General features: G+C 41.3%; 1 protein-coding gene across 12 annotated transcripts in view; it reads left to right on the top strand.

The window, feature by feature from the left end:
- Positions 1-18,787, top strand: part of TGFBR3 (transforming growth factor beta receptor 3) — a 250,516-nt gene that overhangs the window by 150,768 nt on the left and 80,961 nt on the right. For all 12 annotated transcript variants that reach the window (XM_081818777.1, XM_081818779.1, XM_081818780.1 and 9 more), the window contains exons 7-13: positions 1,555-1,702; positions 6,892-7,081; positions 8,781-9,115; positions 9,515-9,667; positions 12,111-12,251; positions 12,442-12,600; positions 17,160-17,459. In XM_081818777.1, coding sequence (XP_081674903.1) covers positions 1,555-1,702; positions 6,892-7,081; positions 8,781-9,115; positions 9,515-9,667; positions 12,111-12,251; positions 12,442-12,600; positions 17,160-17,459 — 1,426 coding nt within the window. The remainder of the gene's footprint in view (positions 1-1,554; positions 1,703-6,891; positions 7,082-8,780; positions 9,116-9,514; positions 9,668-12,110; positions 12,252-12,441; positions 12,601-17,159; positions 17,460-18,787) is intronic.

An 18,787-nucleotide genomic window follows, 5' to 3' on the forward strand; every position in this document is an offset into this window, starting at 1 on the left:
AATTATAATTTTAATAGCATTCTGTTTTTAATAAAATTCTGTTCCTAGCATTCTTTTTTTTTTTTTTAAAGATTTTATTTATTTATTTGAGACAGAAACAGAGAGCACGAGAGGGAGGAGGGTCAGAGGGAGAAGCAGACTCCCCGCGGAGCAGGGAGCCCGATGTGGGACTCGATCCCGGGACTCCAGGATCATGACCTGAGCCGAAGGCAGTCGCTTAACCAACTGAGCCACCCAGGCGCCCTCTGTTCCTAGCATTCTAGTAGCATATTTGCACTCATACTTTAAAGCTGTGTGTGTGTGTGTGTGTGTGTAGGTGTGACCCTTCATGGTGACACACCAGAGAGCCATTAGATACAGCCTGCCTCTTGCTTGTGTTCTTTTTCTCCTTCTACCCTCAGCTTCTTTCCCCAGGACTAAAAATTTAACTCTCCCCGCCAAAAATGGTTAGGGAATTAAAAAAGAGAATAAAAGAGGACAAGTGGCTCTTTCTCCCACTTTAGCCTGCATTCCTGTGGACTAGTGACTTAAAATGTAAATTTATATTGTAGAGGGATTTCAAAGTTAAAATTCTAATCAAATTTTGCTTTCAAAAGTGAATAAACTACACATCAGTTTTGGGAAGATTCCATTCTGTCCCACATGAAGAATTTTGTGGAAAATTTAAAAGAGAACGGGAATAGAAGAAATCTGGCAAATGTGCTTAGATATTAAGCCTTAGGCTTCATTTGAGTATATCATTCATCATATGCTTTACAAGTGTGTAAAACCAAATGGAAAGAAATACTTTCCTTTAAATTCAGAATGACAGAAATGTTATTGTTTGGTTAAAAAAAATCTCTTTTATACTGAGTTCTTAGAAGTTTGGGTTGTGTTCATCAATTTTCCAGTAATCACTTGGTTGGCCATCTGTTTTCTTTATTTTAATAATTGTATATCCAGAAGTTTGGGAAAGTAAATATAGATATGATTCTGTAGCTAATGTTAATGGCTTAAGCAAACCTTATATAATATAGTCAAATTTTCTAGCCTTTTGCTTATTTTATCTGAAGTGTCCTAGTTTGGTTTTTTGGTTTGTTTGTTTGTTTTGTTTTTATTACCAGGCCTCCCTCCTCCCTGCCACCTTCCTTATTACCAAACTGGCACTTAAATTTCTGGTTTTGAAGGATTTTGAGCATATAGGAAATTGGAAAGTTACACATTGAAGGTGTTGAAGGTTGAAAAGCAACAATTCTGCTTTAAAAGTACACTCCTCTGGTTGCCCAAGTCCATTTCAAACAGTGGATACATTAAGTAACCATCTTTTTTTTTTCCTAAAGAAGGAGAAAAATTTTAGTGTCCAATTATCAGCAGGCATATTTGTCTATTGTTATGTAAAACCATTTTGTTTTGTGTGCACTAACAATCTGTTTTGCACATGTCATTTGCCTGGGATCAACTCCAGCTTTTTAATCAACTGGCCAGACACTGGAAACATGAAGACTTGGAAGAGAGGAGAGAGTTGCAACTTTCTGGCATTTGGGTCCTAACTTTGCCTTTGTTTTCCATTCACAGTGCTTTCCAGGTGGACATAATAATTGACATAAGACCTTCTCGAAAGGACCTTGAGGTGGTCAAAAATCTCATCCTGATCTTGAAGTGCAAGAAGTCTGTCAACTGGGTGATCAAGTCTTTTGATGTTAAGGGAAACCTGAAAGTTGTTGTAAGTTGGTCGAGCATTTCTTTGTTTTGATGCATGGCAGCAATTTAAGCTGTGCTTATGTGTGTTATTTCTGTGAAGTTTCTGCTTCTCTGAGCTCTCTCTGTTGTTTTTCACTTTGTGAAATAGGCTGCTCCTTGGTTTCTCCTGACAAGGGCAGACAGTGTAGTGGTTAAAAGTGTGGCCTCTGGGGTCAAGATCGAGATTTGAGTCCAGACTCTGCCATTTAAAAACGGTGACCTTGGGCTAGTCCCTTAACCTCTCTGGACCCTGTTGCCTCATTTGTGAAATTCCTGAAGTGTATGAGTGTAGTTTCCAGTCAGAGTAAGTGTAGAATAACGAGCATAATGGGGCCTTTCATGGTTGACAGTCCTGTAAGGGCCTCAGTGTCGTGGTACTGAATATCAGCTCTTACTTTAGGGTGAGGTATTTAGGGAAGGTGTGGAAAATTGCGCTGACCCCAGCTCCTACTGTTGACTTTTCTTTTTGAGATAAGTACATGCTATTGGCGTGTCTTTTTGCTTCTTCTAACTTCTGAGAGAGAAACATTGATAAAAGAATCACAGCAACGGAGAGGTTAGTGAAATGATACAGGAAGAGTACCCCCAGCCTATTCCCTAAACATTATTTTCATGAAGGAAATATACTTAAGAAATTTAATTGGTTGGTGTGATAGGCAAACAGCAGCTAATCTCCTGAAAAGTTGAATGTTGAAATTTAGTAAAATAAATTTTTTTTAAAGATTTATTTATTTATTTGAGAGAGAGAGTGGGGGAAAGGTCAGAAGGAGAGGGAGAGAGAATCTCAAGCAGACTCCGTATTAAGTGTGGAGCCTGACGCGGGGCTCGATCCCACAACCCCAAGATCATGACCTGAGCTGAAACTAAGAGTCGGACACTTAACCGACTGCACCACCCAGGTGCCCCAAAATAAATCTTTTTCAAATATGTTTAGGAAGATAACTGTTTGACAGAGTGTTGCACAAATTACATTGAAAGTTAAAGGAAAACTCCCCCTCTTCATTTTTAAGAATATAACTATCTTAGAATCTCTTTCGTAGATTTCAATTCTTGTGCATTGTCTTTTTAAAAAATTGTGTCTGATTCCTTTTTCAGTACCTGCATTGTATCAGTTGGAGAGGATTTTATGTTTTCAGTATTTGGCGGGGGAGGGCTGCCTTTGGTTTGGGTGTTATCTGTCCTTCAGTGTGATACAGCAGTGAACAAAGCCGGTGCTCCCCTAGGTACCATCGTGCACGAGCATCACCAGAGGCAGCAGGCAAAGCCACGAGCATACACATCTTAATTTTAAAGTAATCGTTTCTGGTTCCTGTGGGTTTTTTTTTTTTTTTTAAACTTTGAGAGGATCCAAATAAACCATCGTGTGTAAGGGTGATCCGTTAATTTGGTGTCGAGAACAAAGCCCAGCCGTGATTTTCTGAAGTCAGAGCTGTTTTGATTGCTTTCCCTGGCATGGCATGAGGGGTGTTGGTGACCTGGGGTGTCTACAGCATTTGCTGCCTGGCACACCAACCAAATGTTTTTAATTTTCAGAATAACAAAAACAGGAAAGGGAATCATGCTTTGAAAGGCAAAAACATACGGTACATTTTAATTCCCTGCTGGAGTTGTGTAAATGTTCTTTCGGCCCTGACCCTTCAGTGGCTCTTTCTGTACCTGAGCATGTGTTCCTGGAGTTCGCTGTGAATGCCTTCACTTTTCATATGAATAAGAAAGGCTAGAAATGAGATTGCTCATCCCAGTGCAAGATCTGTTTATATTCATTCCCCTCTTTGGCTGTACTCGTGTTCCAGGCCAATTTTGGACAATGCATGACAACATTACTAAACAATTAGGTAATGTTGCATGATGTTCTTTTTTATTCTCCCAATCCGTTTCATGCTTTGTGATTTCCTAACTCCCAGTCTCAGATGTGAATTCTGCCTGTGCTGTGAGGGGAAGGTCCCTGCTACCAAAAAAACATACAGTCATGCTTAGAAAGGGGATAGGGTTTATAATGGCCTTGTTCATAGTATTTTCTTCAGAGACAGCCTGGTAGAGTGGCAAGAACCATGGCTTTGGAGCCTGACAGGGCTGGAATCAAATCCCATTTCTGATTGTCATTCCTCTTAGTTGGTAGAGGAATGGCAATCCTTAGTTGATAGTCTGTAGCCTTACCTACGAAACGGGTATGATGATAGTACTCACCTCGAGAGTTCTTGGTGAGGTATGGTTGAGTTCATTCATTCCTTCATTCATTTACCTGTTCAACAAACATTTGTCAGGTGCCTACTGGGTATTTCGTCTAAAGCACTTGCCACACTGGGTGTACATGGTGGGTTCTCCACCATATGTGCTATTTCTGTGCATCTCAGGGTTCCCCTCTCTAATCAGGGAATAAGAATGCCCATCTCCTTATATTTTACAGGAGAATTAAAGAACATATGTAAAGCTTCTAGCACAATGCTTGCCATAAAAAGGGAGTTCATCTTCCTTCCACAAGCAATTTTTCAAAAATTTGTCTATAAGAGCAACTTCTCTAAACAAAGTGAAAAACAAAATGTCTACTAAAAGAATTATAAGGAACTTGATGGGGTCAATGTAAAGAAGAGCCCCATTAAACATGAATGGCATGTGTGTGCTTGTAGGGGGTGGGGCATAGGGCAGAATGCACCCTCCAAATGACAGAACGGTCCAAAGAGATGCAAAGGGCAGGACTGTGGACAAGAACGGGAATACTGGAAGCATCCACAGTGCCCAGCTCTGGCTCTTTCTTCAGGCCCCTTATGGACCATGCGTAATCACATTTTGGAAGAACCTCCAAAACAAAAGAATAGATGGAGGAAACTTACTAGAAATTTTTTGTTATACTATTTCAGATGGCCTTAGCACTTCAAAGTTGATGATAGGCAGCTTGTTCTTAGAAAAGACATGTTTTAATCCCAGTGGGAATATGCATTACATCTCTGACCAACCTCTCCCCCTCCACCATCGATTCTGATGCAAGTGTGTGTTTGGCAGTGGAGGGGAAGGAAGGAGGGAGGGAGGTGCTTGGACTCTACCTAGCTCACCATCCTTCACAAAGATGTGGCTGAAACATAGTGGTGATATTTGGAGGACCCCCTCCCCGGGAAAACTCCCATTTGGAGTAGCTACACTGAAGCCTTGGAAAAGCCTGGGGACTCCCAGAAATACAGGGTGAGGAATTCGCTCATTGCTGGGAAGGAACCAACTTGCCAAGCCTTGCTGTTTTACAAATGTGTAGTAGATAGATTTCTAGCTTTGTAAGTCCTGAGGCGTAATCAATATGAGTTGTACTGACAGCTCCTAGATTTAATGTGGAAAGGTGTAAACAAATCATTCCATACTGGTACAAAAAAGACAGGTGGCAGTTGTGATGATAGTATTCTGGAAATACAGTATTTTCTCAGCTGTCCAACAACATGAAAGACTAGGGCAGATGAGGCCAAGCAGTCCTGTTTAGGCCAGTGTTGCAAGTCCAGCCAACCAAAACGACATGCTGCTTTGAAAGGCTAGAAGCTGCGCCTAAGAAACTAAGTTTTAAGAACGAATTGGATCCTTCTTCACTTCACTTTAGTTTAGTTTTTTTTTTTTTTAATAAGTTTTTTTTTTTTTTTTAAAGATTTTATTTATTTGACAGAGAGAGAGAGCGACAGCAGGAACAGAAGCAGGGGGAGTGGGAGAGGGAGAAGCAGGCTTCCCGCCGAGCAGGGAGCCCGATGTGGGACTCGATCCCAGGACCCTGGGACCATGACCTGAGCCGAAGGCAGACGCTTAACGACTGAGCCACCCAGGCGCCCAGTTTTTTTTTTTTTTTTTTTTTTTAACCCTTCCTTCCCCCAAGGCGTTTTCTCTGAATCAAAGTAAGAGCTAGAAGATTCCAAACCTGTGAAACTGAGTTTTTCACAAATGGCTGCGAAGCATGGTTCCTTCGCATGCATGATTGTGACTGGCCAGTCACACAGCTTCGGAGAAGCACTTTGGGTAACAGAAAAATACCCTGGGGGAGAGCCTTTGAGCTTTGAATTGAAAATATGTGTCCTCAGCCAATATCCCACAACCAAAGAGGCCAAGAGAACTTAGAGCCTGTGAATCTTCTATGGTTTTGGAGTGGGAAAGGATTAATATTTAGTCCTGTTAGGGGCAAATAGAATGGGAAACAAATGGGGAATTTGGGAAAAAATGCTGCATGTATGCAGGAGAAAATAATTGGGCATGGAAATTAAAGTGATCTTTATAGGGCATGAAAATGGTCTGATCTGCATGCCGGCAGGGCTTGCCAGCCTTGTTGGAGCACTTGTTGGAAAGGTGGTGCCTTGGGTTTGGCACCTCCCCTGCAGCATTCAGCTCCCTCGCATCTGACAAGATCACTGCCCTAGGAGCCAGGTGATGTGGAAATTGACCATCCATGTCTTGGTTACTCAGTCCTTTCTTGGAAGGATTTCTGTCGTTCACTATTAATTTTGTACTAATTACCAAGTGAAAGTCAACTTGTATTGCTGGATGAAATACTGGTTAGAGAGACAATAACCCAAATTAAGGAATTAATATTTAAAAGACAAAATCTAAGCATATTGAGTTAATAAACTTGACAAATGAGTACAGTGACAGGATCACTAAATTGATCATAAATTATAACTGAAATATCAGTGCTGGTTATTTCACCATATGGAATTTAATAGTTTACAAAGATGAGACGGTCTCCACAGTGAGGTAACTAGGTTGTGCCTTCTTTCATTTAAATCTAGGGTACCGGAGATAGAAGCAGGGACATATTTTTGGCAGGATAACATGCACATCTGTATATTTTATACATCATTTTAAGTAAAAATAAGGGAAAGTTTGATATGTATGCGTATATAATTTAAACATTAAACTAACTCTAGTAACATACTAGGTATACTTAGTATGTAGCTACTTAGTGATCATTGGGTTATTTTTATCAATATAAGCAACCCAAATGGTATGATCAAACAGCATGAATAGATTTCTCTTAATCTGCTATTAAAGATTTTCATGTCAGTGTCCTTAGTCCAAGGAAAATAGGGATCAGAAGAATAAATAGTTCCTTCATCTACAATATGTGGAATCTGTTTGTTTCAGATATTCAATTCTTATTTAAAGCACTGTTTAGTTTTAGACTCATGAGTGAAATTTTGCTGTGATCTTTAGGCTCCTAACAGTATTGGCTTTGGGAAAGAGAGTGAAAGATCCATGATAATGACCAAATCAATAAGAGATGACATTCCTTCAACCCAAGAGAATCTGGTCAAGTGGGCTTTGGACAACGGCTATAGTCCAGTAACATCATATACAGTGGCTCCTGTGGCTAATAGATTCCATCTTCAGCTTGAAAACAATGGTAAGTGTTTCTTGTTTTTTTTTTCCTCAAGTAAAAATAATCCACCAGATGAGGCTTTCCAATGAGGAACTCTCATTTCAGCTTATATGGTGCTGTTGTTCTGTTGTAAACTTTGATGATTCATTTGACTACATTTTACTATAAAGCTTAAGGTTATCTAGAATTGTGATCGATTATTTTGAGGAAATGGTCTTTTTCGTACAGATTTTTCACTAACAGAGTTGATTGTATGTTGGAGAACTTCGTTGTAGATCACATAATTCACTGTGATTACATTAGGAGCAAATCAGCCTGGGTTCTTCTCTCAGAAGTGCCTACTAATCACTTACAGCTGAGGTACCGCTGCTCCTACTACAGGGGAGAAGTCCTAGGTCAGACTGTAGTCTTGCAGGACGGTCGTCACCAGGCACTTTCTCGATCTCACCCAGAGGGAACACAGGAGTTCTTACCCCAATTGGATGGAGCAGAAAATTGAATATTAACAGGTTCTTGAGGTTTTTCCAGAACCTCATAGCTAGCGAGACTCAAATCCCAAGTTTTCTGATCCCCAGACCTGTTCCTTACCCCAGTCGTACTGCTACCAAGTGTGAGTAAGGGCCATTTATTCACCGTTTCAGGGGGAAGTTGCTTAACCTCTGAGCCTCAGGTTCCTCCTCAGTATTATGGGAGAAAAAATAGGCCCTACCTCAAAGAGTTTTGTGAAGGTTTCTGTCAACGTACAAATTAAAAACCTTCCAAAGCTCTGATTTCTTTTGGATCCGTATGGCTGTGCCATCTTTTTCCAAAAGATAGTATTGAAGGAGAGTTCATGTCCTCTGGTTATCTTCACTTCCTGCTCCCACTGAGGTAGACTGACCTCAAGCATTGGCTTTGAGACTGGATATGGACAACACTGGGAAAATTTTTCTTCCCTAAATTGTTGAAAATAGGACAGAACACTGAGCATTAATTATATGCAGATATGTCTCTCCCTTTGAAGGAATAAGTGTGCCTAAGCAGCTTTCTCTTTTCAGGACTAGGTTCTAAAAGGCCAGGATGCCTAGATAGCTGTTGGAATTTAGTAGGCAGAAAGGAGATAGCAAATAGTTTTAAAATGCCAATATTGTTTCAAGAATTCCTTAGAGAAATTATGCTAAAGAATCTCTAGATTCAAGGGAGGTATTTCAGTGGCCCAATAATATCTTGGGACAATAATGTTCTTATTCAAATCATAGATTTGTATAGCTTGTAGAGCCTTAGAAGTTATCTAGTCCAATGGTTCTCAACCTTGGGTGTACATTGGAACCATACAGAGAGCTTTAAACATATTAATGATTAGGTCCCACTCCAGAGAGTCTGATTTTTATTTGACCTGGGGTACAGCCTGGGTATAGGGAATTTTTTTCAGTTCCCCAAATGATTTTAATGTGCAGCCAAAGTAGAGAACTATTGATCTAATCCAACCTCAATTATAAAAATTAGAAAACCAAGACACAGAGAAATAAGCCATTGGCCCCAAGCCATTCAGTCAGTTAGAAAGAACATCAGGACTAGAATTCAAGCTTCCAGATCCCCATCTCTTTTACCCATTGCTTGTGAAGAGTCATTTTACACATGCCCATTCTGTGCTAGTTCCCCTTGTTCCTCCTTCTAATGATGATGATGATTGTGGCCTGGCACCAAACACTGATGATGTTTCGCCTTCTTCTGTCACCACCAGAGGAAATGAGAGATGAGGAAGTCCATACCATCCCTCCTGAGCTACGGATCTTGCTGGACCCTGTCCCCCTGCCTGCCCTGGAGAACCCACCCATCCGAGGAGGCGGAGGCCGAAATGGAGGTTTCCCCTTTCCTTTCCCCGACATCTCCAGGAGAGGCCAGAAGGAAGGAGGAGAAGATGGGATCCCCCGGCCAAAGACCCCGGTCATCCCCAGCATACAACTGTTTCCTGATCCCACAGAGCCCGAGGAGGTGCAAGGGAACATGGAGGTTGCCCTGTCAGTCAGATGTGATGATGAGAAGATGATCGTGGCTGTGGAAAAAGATTCTTTTCAGGTCAGTGCAATTTCTTAGAGAAGAGAAAGCCACCTCCTTTCCCCTCTTGCGCCAGTGTGTGTTAGTTATTTCCTTCTCATTCTTTCACTTTTGAACTCTGGGGACTTGATACTGTTTTCTCAGTTGGATGGACTCACTTCCCCTTGGCTGGGAGTCTCACTCAGGTCCTGTTGTTCTCAGTTGAGGGGGTCCAGATCCTCATGTGTCAATATTTTGGTATTGAATTTCCAAGGCCAACAAACACAATCCTTGGTAGGTTGGGAGGAGGCGAGCAGGGAGGGGAAATGCAGGCCTCCAGCAACCAATACTGTATGGGAGGACCGGGCAAAACGTGCTCCCCGTGTGCTGCAGACCTGCCTGTGGGCCCCCCCTTTACGTCTTTGGTGGTTGTTGTTTCAGGCCAACAGCTACTCAGGGATGGAGCTCACCCTGTTGGATCCTACCTGCAAGGCCAAGATGAATGGCACCCACTTCATTTTGGAGTCTCCCCTGAATGGCTGTGGTACTCGTCACCGGCGGTCAGCCCCAGATGGTGTGGTTTACTATAATTCCGTGAGTGTTCTCCAAAACAAAGCTTGGCCCTTTGCCACAGCCTTGCCGTGTGTTACCTTAAAATTAGCCTTAAAGTTTCTATGACCATGAGCAGGGGCATGTACTCCAGGCCTAAACAAAGCCAAGCGTCAGTTCTCAACAAAATGGGATGTACTTTGACCCTGAGTCTACACAACTGAGCTAACCAGCTACGTGGTCTCTGTGGCATCATTTGAGTTTTGTCCAGAGATGGGAGGACTTCTCCTTTCCTCATGAACAAAAGAACCAAGAGAAATCCGAAAACAGCTCTCAAGAAATTATTATTAAGTCTCTCTCCACCTCTGAGAAAGATCCTACATTGAAGCAAATCAGGAGATTTGCTACTTTTGACGTTACCCAAAGCGAGATTACATAGATTCCCCCAATGATAACCCACTGCAATAGCTAACCTACACTTTTCAGAAATCCTCTTGTCAGCTCATTCATCTAAATCTTTTTTCTTCAGATTAAGCCAATTCTTGCAGAAATACACACTAGGCAGTGAATATTAAAATAATTTGAAACATGAAATTTCACAAGTACTTTATAGTGTTAATTTTGCAGTTCAGGTTATACTTTTGATGGTAAAAATAAGGCTCATAAATCCCCGAGTTCAGCTTTGGCATGGGACAGGGTGGGTGGGACTGTCATTCATGTCCGTCCCACTGCCCTTCAGTAGATACACTTGACCCATCCAGAAGAAAGACTGGAGATCAGGTGCTCTGTCAGGGTGGCTCACGTGGGCTCTGACTCTCCTATGGACCCAAGTTTATTATTCTTCAGACTTAGAGTGTTTGAGCTGGAAAGAACCTTCAGATGATCTCATTCAACTTCCTCATTTCACAGGTGAGGAAATTGAACTCCCGGGAATTAAGAGTCTTGCTTAGATTTGAGGAACTAGTTAACGGCAGAGCCAGGACTGAATCCAGCTTCCTGACCTCTCATCCACTAATCTTTCCCTGACACCAGGCTGGCCCAGCGAATCTCTCTTTGTTACTGGAATAATTTATTAACCTTTGACCTCTATGATGAACACCCTCCTGCCAATTCCAACACTAAATTTTCTTACATTATCCAGTTTTTCCAGGTATAATGAATGGCATATATTACTGATATATTTGATTTTGGAATTTTAAGTTTATGACTAAATTAACACCAATACGAGGCTATGGTAATCTGTTAAGTAAAACACACACACACACAAACAAAAAAAAATGCCTCAGAAGAGAAAGGTATATCTTAAGCCTTTAAAATCCCTTTCTTCTCATGGGTGTGTGTGTGTGTGTGTGTGTGTGTGTGTGTGTGTGTATTATGATGATGATACATAGGGTAAGCAATGTCCTGGGTACTTGGCTTCAATTCCATCAATACTTCTTTCTGTGGAACTGGTAAAGAATGGAGAAGTGGTTTTCCTATATTCTCTTCCCATGCTGTTCCCTTCAGTGAATATTGTAGCTGTTCCAATTATAATTGTAGCAATTTTCTGAATTATTACATATTTTTGTTTTGCACCATATTCAAAAATCTAAGCCCATGAAATAAAACCAAACAAAAAATGTGACTATTCTATAAATGCAAAGAAATTAAGATTTTATTTATGGAGTCATGGTCCTCAGGTGGATTTTTTTTTTTTTTAAAGATTTTATTTATTTATTTGACAGAGAGAGACACAGTGAGAGAGGGAACACAAGCAGGGGGAGTGGGAGAGGGAGAAGCAGGCTTCCCACGGAGCAGGGAGCCCGATGCGGGGCTCGATCCCAGGACCCTGGGATCATGACCCCTCAGGTGGATTTTACGTGTTATCTAGAACTAACCTAGGAATAGTCATTTCAACTAACATTAAGATAGATTGTCATAGATAAAAACATGATTCTTTCCTGCATCTGTACACCATACACAAAGATATGGAGGAGGAAATGAGGAAAAGATAGAGGAGTACAGAGAAAAGATGAGGAGACTAGCTCAATAGTAAACATTAGGTACTTAGTTTCCAACTCACACTTTATACAAATCTTGATGGGTACAAATAAGAAAAGCTCTTCGAATTAGCCTGCTCTTAGTATTTGTTAGAATTTTTGATGTAAAGAGAAGCCCCTCCCTCCCCTCCAGTGTAGACTGGCCTACTGACAACCCCGTTCAGCCCTGTTTCAGTGCCTGGTTTTTTCCCACTGTTTGAAACAAGTCTTACTTTTTTCACAAGGAAAAATGCGTATTTTAGTTCAAGTCTTAATTTGAACGTATGTTGGGTTTCTCTTTATTTTTAATCTCTTTGAAGGTAAAATCCTAAGAAAACTTGGAGTTTTGGGGTTTTTTTAAGTTCAGATTTTCGGTTTGCATCTGAATTATTACATGGGTGTCTGTGTGAGGTAGAACCAAATCCTGTGATTTGGTGTCGTAACCACACTGTGCTTTCTTTGCCCTTTAGATTGTGATACAGGTTCCGTCACCTGGAGATAGTAGTGGCTGGCCAGACGGTTACGAAGATCTGGAGTCAGGCGATAATGGATTTCCAGGAGATATGGACGAAGGCGATACCTCCTTCTTCAGCCGACCTGAAATTGTGGTGGTACGTGTTCGTTTGCAGCAGGTAGTTTGTGAGAATGTTGTCTTTTTGGTTGGCTTTAGTTAGGGACTATTGGGTGGGGCAGGGAGGGGGAAATGGATGTTAAAGACCAAAGCTTACAGAGTTCCAGGGTCTTCATCCTTCATTTGACTGGGATTTATCTCTGTTTTGTTTGTCTGTTTGTTTTCCCCAGTTTAATTGCAGCCTGCGGCAGGTGGGGAATCCCAATAGCTTCCAGGACCCACCCAACAGAAACATCACTTTCAACATGGAGCTGTACAACACTGACCTCTTTCTCGTGCCCTCTCAGGGGGTCTTCTCCGTGGCAGAGAATGGACACATTTATGTTGAGGTATGAGACCTGGACATTAGCCTTGGGTTTTTAGGTTAGGGCAGAATTGTCGTAGCTCCTGGGGCAGAGCCAAGGTGCCTGCCCCAGAAGACCTCATCATGCTCTTCCCTGCGGCCCTTAACCAGCTCTCCGTGAGGGCTTGGCTCAGAAAATGCATCCAGGTTGATTTCTGACCAAAGTAAGACATTGCAGGATTTGCTACATGGGGAGAGCGTTTTACAGATGAATGCTTTTTTAAAAACTGGTGGTGTGATGGGGCACCTGGGTGGCTCAGTTGGTAAAGCGTCTGCCTTTGGCCCGGGTCATGATCCCAGGGTCCTGGGATAGAGCCCTGCATCAAGCTCCCTGCTCAGCGGGGAGCCTGCTTCTCTCTCTCCCTCTGCCTGTAGCTCCCCCAACTTGTGCTCTCTCTCTCTCTGTGTCAAATAAATAAAATAAATCAGTGGTGTGAATTCTACTAATAAAGCCCCGTTCTTGCTTGTCATTAGCATTTTTGGAACAGGGGTTCAGTAGTAGAACACACTTTAGTGAAATGCTGCATGCTACCCTATCTCATGAAAATTAAGGTTTTTTTAGATCATTATCTAAATGTGTTAAGCTGTTCCATATATGTAATGGTAATGATTATGCATAGCCTAAGTCTGTGGAATAACTATAAAAATATTAGGTAGTGGTAGTAAGAATGAAGTAATAACAGCTAATATTTGTTGCAGATTTATTTTGTGCCAAACTTGGTTATAATTATTGTAGTAATTTACTCTTCAAAGCAGTCCGATGAGATAAGACTATTGATATCCCCATTTTAGGGGTTAGGAAATTGAGGCACAAACTTGTCTAAGGTCAGACACTAACTAGTGGAGTTCAGAGTAGGGTCCATACTCAGGTTGTCTGGCTCAAGAGCCCACTCGATGCTATCATTTATCCTCAAAGTGCCATTTAAAGAGGAGAAAATGTGACCACTTAGCAGTGCAAATATCCAGGTTTAGATTAGATTCTAGGATATCTGCTGGTCTTACAGGAACATCATCCTCTCCTGAGCTAGTTTTGGGGCTAAACTGCAAGCTGGTGTTCTACTTTACTGTGCAAGGAGTGAGAAGCTTACGGGGTCGAAATGGGATACTTCCATACGTTGAAAGTGACTTCAGAGCACATATTTCTGTTTCAGAAAGATAAATAACTCTCACATTTGTTCAGATTCTGGGATAGAGCCCACTGGCTCTAGACATTTTCCTGGATCTCTCCTCTTTTTTGATTCCCTGTTTTGAGAGGTCTTCTCTTTCTTTGGGTATACCTTCTTTCTCCACTGGGGAAAATATACTGCTTTCTACATGCTGTTCCTAATTTATAGATCTCTTCTTATCCAAGAGCATTATTTTCTTCTTTCATTTCTGGCTGCACCATCCACCTGTGTGCATTTGGGCAGTGACTCTCTGTCATGCCCTGGGTTTTAGGGGCCCTGCTTAACTGCAGTTTGTTCTTTTCCAAATGTGTACCTGGCTCTGCTAATTTATGGCTTTGCTGCTCTATGCTAATCACTGGCCAGTCTTCCTCCTGTATCCTACCCTGGGAGTTTTGGTTTATCTTCCCAGTCCACCCAGTGCTGCTTACTTGAAATTCTTTTTTTCCCTTATTTTCACATTTATATCTTTTCATATATCATCTGTATTTTTCATAGTTAAATTTAGTCAAAGACATTGTGAAATGATGAAAAAGAAATGGACTGAATCTATTTGCTACCATTTTATTTATTTATTTATTTATTTATTTATAAAGATTTTATTTATTTGACAGAGAGACACAGCGAGAGAGGGAACACAAGCAGGGGGAGTGGGGAGAGGGAGAAGCGGGCTTCCCGCCAAGCAGAGAGCCCGATGATGCGGGGCTCGATCCCAGGACCCTAGGACCATGACCTGAGTGGAAGGCAGACGCTTAACGACTGAGCCACCCAGGCGCCCCTATTTGCTACCATTTTAAATATCAGGTGTACTGAGAGTTTGAAGAGGGTGGTATATGTTTTAAACAGCTTTATTTTAAAGTTGTTTAAAACCACCTAAAATAGAGAATCTGTAAATATTTTGCAAAATAAAATAGCAGCCACACCTAATCTTTGTTTCTGTTTGGACTCCAATGCTGGTAAGAAAATTTTTTTATTTAAGGTAAGTAAAACTCACTGAATCATTGGTTTGGTCTAGAGAACTATTTCCAAGTTTCTTCTCCCAGCCATCCTTATCACACCCCCAGAATCCTGTTCCAAGACATTATTGATTTTGCCACCTGGTCTTTGGTCATCTCTGGGTGATAGTTGGTCACATCATGGCAGCTTTTCTGTTAGTTCATTTGTCTTGGGGCATTAAAAAGAACTGTTTATAACCCCCCAAATTTAAATCTAGAATAGTACTGCTAATTACAGCTGTCATGTATTGACTAGCTGGGAACTATGTTGTTTGCGTGTAATTGTGACTTTACAGATCCTCACAGTAATTGTTTCTAGTTGGTATTGGTGCCCTTCTTCTGTATGGGAGGAAACTGAGGCTCAGAGTTCACCGGGCATGAGCCACATAATTTCCTGAGGCTTGTCTCCCTCTGAGACCTGTAGTCCTTCTACTACTCATTTCCAGGCCATTTTATTTTTTTACAAGATTTATTTATTTATCTGAGTGCGGGAGAGGCAGAGAAACAGGGAAGAGAATCCAAGCAGACTCCACGCTCAGTGCAGAATCCGATGCAAGGTTCGATCTCACGACCTGAACCGAAACCAAAAGGCAGCCACTTAACTGACTGTGCCCACCCTCCCCGCCCAGGGCATTTTAGACTAAAGGACTTGCTGATAATATTTTTTCCTCTAAAACAACTTTTTGGGATACCTTAGAGTTTCTACTATTACATGCTTTTTTTGAGATTCGAGAAAAGATTTACATTTCTTCTTCTGTCTACATGTTTGCATTGTGGGTTCTGAGGTCATGTTAAAGGGTACTTTTTAGTAATAGGATATATGTAATTTGCCATCTTTCCGAGATAAAATATCATATTTTTCAGAAATATTGGCAAAATAATGATGTGTGAATATTTGCAGACTCCCAAACACTACTTCCTAGAAAGATTTCCCACCAGGTGTTCTCCCAAAGCCACATCGTGGGTTTGGTTGAATCAACCCTGTGGCTACAGTGAAATAGTAAAGAGAAAATGGGCTTGAAGTTGGAAGACTTGGGTTTAAGGCTTGGTTTTATCCAGTGCTTCCCAGGTAGGATTTTGAACAAGTCGTCTATCCTGTATGTTCATTTTTTCCTCCAAAATGGAGATGAAACTATTTATCTCACCATCAGAGGGATTGAACTTTAAAGCACTACAGTGACATAATGACAATCACCTTCATTGCTGAGTGTCTTGGAGTTACCACGGAGGGATCTTTCAAAATAGTGCTGTGTCCTCAGAGCCCCATGCAGTGTCAGGGGTTTCCCCTGGGTTCTCAGGATGGAAAGTGTGTTTATATCTCCACGCCTTTTGAAAGGCTTCTGGGGCTATTGGCTTATGGTTAAGGACTAACTTTATTTCTAAAGTGTTTAAGTTTATTTTGATCCTAAGTTTAGGCAGGGAATGAAGCATGAGGGGAAAGGCAGTTCACGCAGCGATCCATGTGTCACCAAATGGAGAATCCACTCTGGTCTGGGAATTTTAGCTGAGTTCAGGAGAGTTGAGGTTTGAATTCTGTTTATACTTGGCCAAACACCACTTCCTGTTTCTAAAGAAAAGAACCTTAGCAAGGTTTGGACAGAGCCCATACGAATGTTTTGTAAGAGGGAAGTATAATGAGTTGGAAACATTTCCAGATTAGATTTCCCTTAAAATACCCTTGGGCTTAAAGAGTGAAGGGAGAGTACTTGGCAAGGCCTGGTTTGGACCTGTGAGCAGCTAGGACACTTTGCCAGGCTTGTGATCGCCACCAGATTGCACGGTCCCGGACACCAAAGCCCATAGGCCGGCTCTGCCTGCTTGCTATGAAGCAGGACTTGAGATGAATCTGCAGTTTTACTGCAAGGTTTTAGGCTCATTATGACTTGTGGCAGTTTAGAAGTTCAGTCCTCTCTGCCTAGGTTAAATAGATTCTGCCTCTGTACTTTATTTTTCGAGCAGCTTTGAAAAATAGCTTGCTTTACAGGTGGTACCCTATTGAGACATGACACAGTATTATGACATTAGGTGCTTTGCCTGTTGGTGCTTTGTTTATTTTGGAAATCCACTTTAGGTGCATGCTATGCTTTTATTTTTATCTCCCAGAGGACTTATGGGAGGTTCAAGAGACTTAATTCATCTTGTATTGGAATCTTCCAGACTGGCATTTGAACTAAATAATTCACTGTCATCATCCATACCAAATTTAGATGGAAAACATCTTTTTTCAATGAGTATATATTACTTTTGTAATTAGAAAGAAGACTATTATGTTATGAAAATAAAGCAGTGTCCCTCATCAGAAGCCCCGTGTTGACATGTTACCCTCGTGCCTAAAGTAAAAGTGAGATGCCAACTTGGATCTCATTGCTCTTTCTGTTCTTTTGTAGGTATCTGTTACTAAGGCTGACCAAGAATTGGGATTTGCCATCCAAACGTGCTTTATCTCTCCATATTCAAACCCTGATAGGATGTCTGATTACACCATCATTGAAAACATTTGTCCTAAAGACGAATCTGTGAAATTTTACAATCCCAAGAGGGTGCACTTTCCTATCCCACAAGCTGAGATGGACAAGAAGCGATTCAGCTTTGTGTTTAAGTCCATTTTCAACACCTCACTGCTCTTTCTACAATGTGAGCTCACGTTGTGCACCAAGAAGGAAAAAGACCCCCAGAAGTTACCTAAGGTTAGCGGGCCTTCATCCATCTCTGTGTTATTTCGACATTTTTAGGTGAGGCAATGACCTACCGGAGAAGTTTAATCACGAGTTATTGCAGGTTGAGGTTTTTGGTTTGGGAACTGCCCAATTGAAGTAATAAAATCTGTGTTAGCAGGGAACCGTGAGTTTTATGGAGTCTTAGAGAATAAATCCTGACAGTATGACTTTTTTTTTCCATGCATGCTACTTAGTAGTATCTCACAAATGATAAATCAAGACTGTTTTCCATTGAGGGAGAGGTCTGGCTTTATCTTTGCAATTCAGATAGTGTGCGGTGCCAAAAGTACAGAGAGCCGAAAGGACAAGTTCAGTGTGAGGATTAATTTTTCCAGGTCCCGCTGAGACTTGCGTTGCAATTGTTTTTTGACCTTCTCTGTGTGAATTATAAGGTTGACTTGTCTCAGGAGGACTTCTAAGGGAAACTAACAAGTATTTTAATTTTCTCAGCTTCATATTTGTTCACCATGTTTGCCTCATATCCCTCCCCATATTGAACCCAGTACATTCTGTTGCCACAACAGAAATCAGAACACTTTGACCTTGTTGGAATGGCCGTGTAAGGGGAAATCTGCAAGGTTGATGACGATACCTCATTAGTTGACCTTGTGCAAGAAAGGTGTCTTCTGCCATAGTTTTGTTTCTGTGATCTGCCATGATTTTTTATAATTCCGTATGGGCACTTCTTCTGTAATTATCTCATACAGTGTCAGCTGACTTACAAAACTTTTGTAGTCACATATCAGTCAGTGTCTAAAACTAATGATTGAGCAGTATCAATAAATGTATGTGTGGAATTCTCTCTTAATATATAGGTTGTAAGATAGAGGTACAGAGGGAGGAGGAAAAATTACATTATTGGATAGATTACCACTGATCTGAATGCTTTACACTGTTATATTCCCCTGGGCATCCATTCCTCTGACAACACCAAAGAAAATTTTATACTACATATGACAGTGTAGCAAATCTGATCATAATCCTTTGGGAGCATGAATGTATAAGATGATTTAGATTATGTTCTTTAGGTTGCTTTTGGAAACATTGATGCCTTAACCTTGTGGACATTCGCCTTCCAGGGACCACCAGTGGACTGTGGTAGAGTCATGGGGAAGCTGAATGCTTGGCTGTGAGACACAGCTGCTCCCTGCAGCCAGAGGATGACTTTTAGGAGCTAGAGAACTAGGAGGGGAGGCCTGGCAGTTACTAGGGGTCTTTACTGTTGGCTTGTTTTTTTTGTTGTTTTTTTTTTTTTTTTTTGGTGGCTTGGTTGTTATCTGTCTCTGAGTCTGGCCTAG

Source organism: Leptonychotes weddellii, chromosome 4 (genome assembly GCF_054177405.1).
Source record: "Leptonychotes weddellii isolate Sample4059 chromosome 4, ASM5417740v2, whole genome shotgun sequence".
In the NCBI taxonomy this organism is placed as follows: Eukaryota; Metazoa; Chordata; class Mammalia; order Carnivora; family Phocidae; genus Leptonychotes; species Leptonychotes weddellii.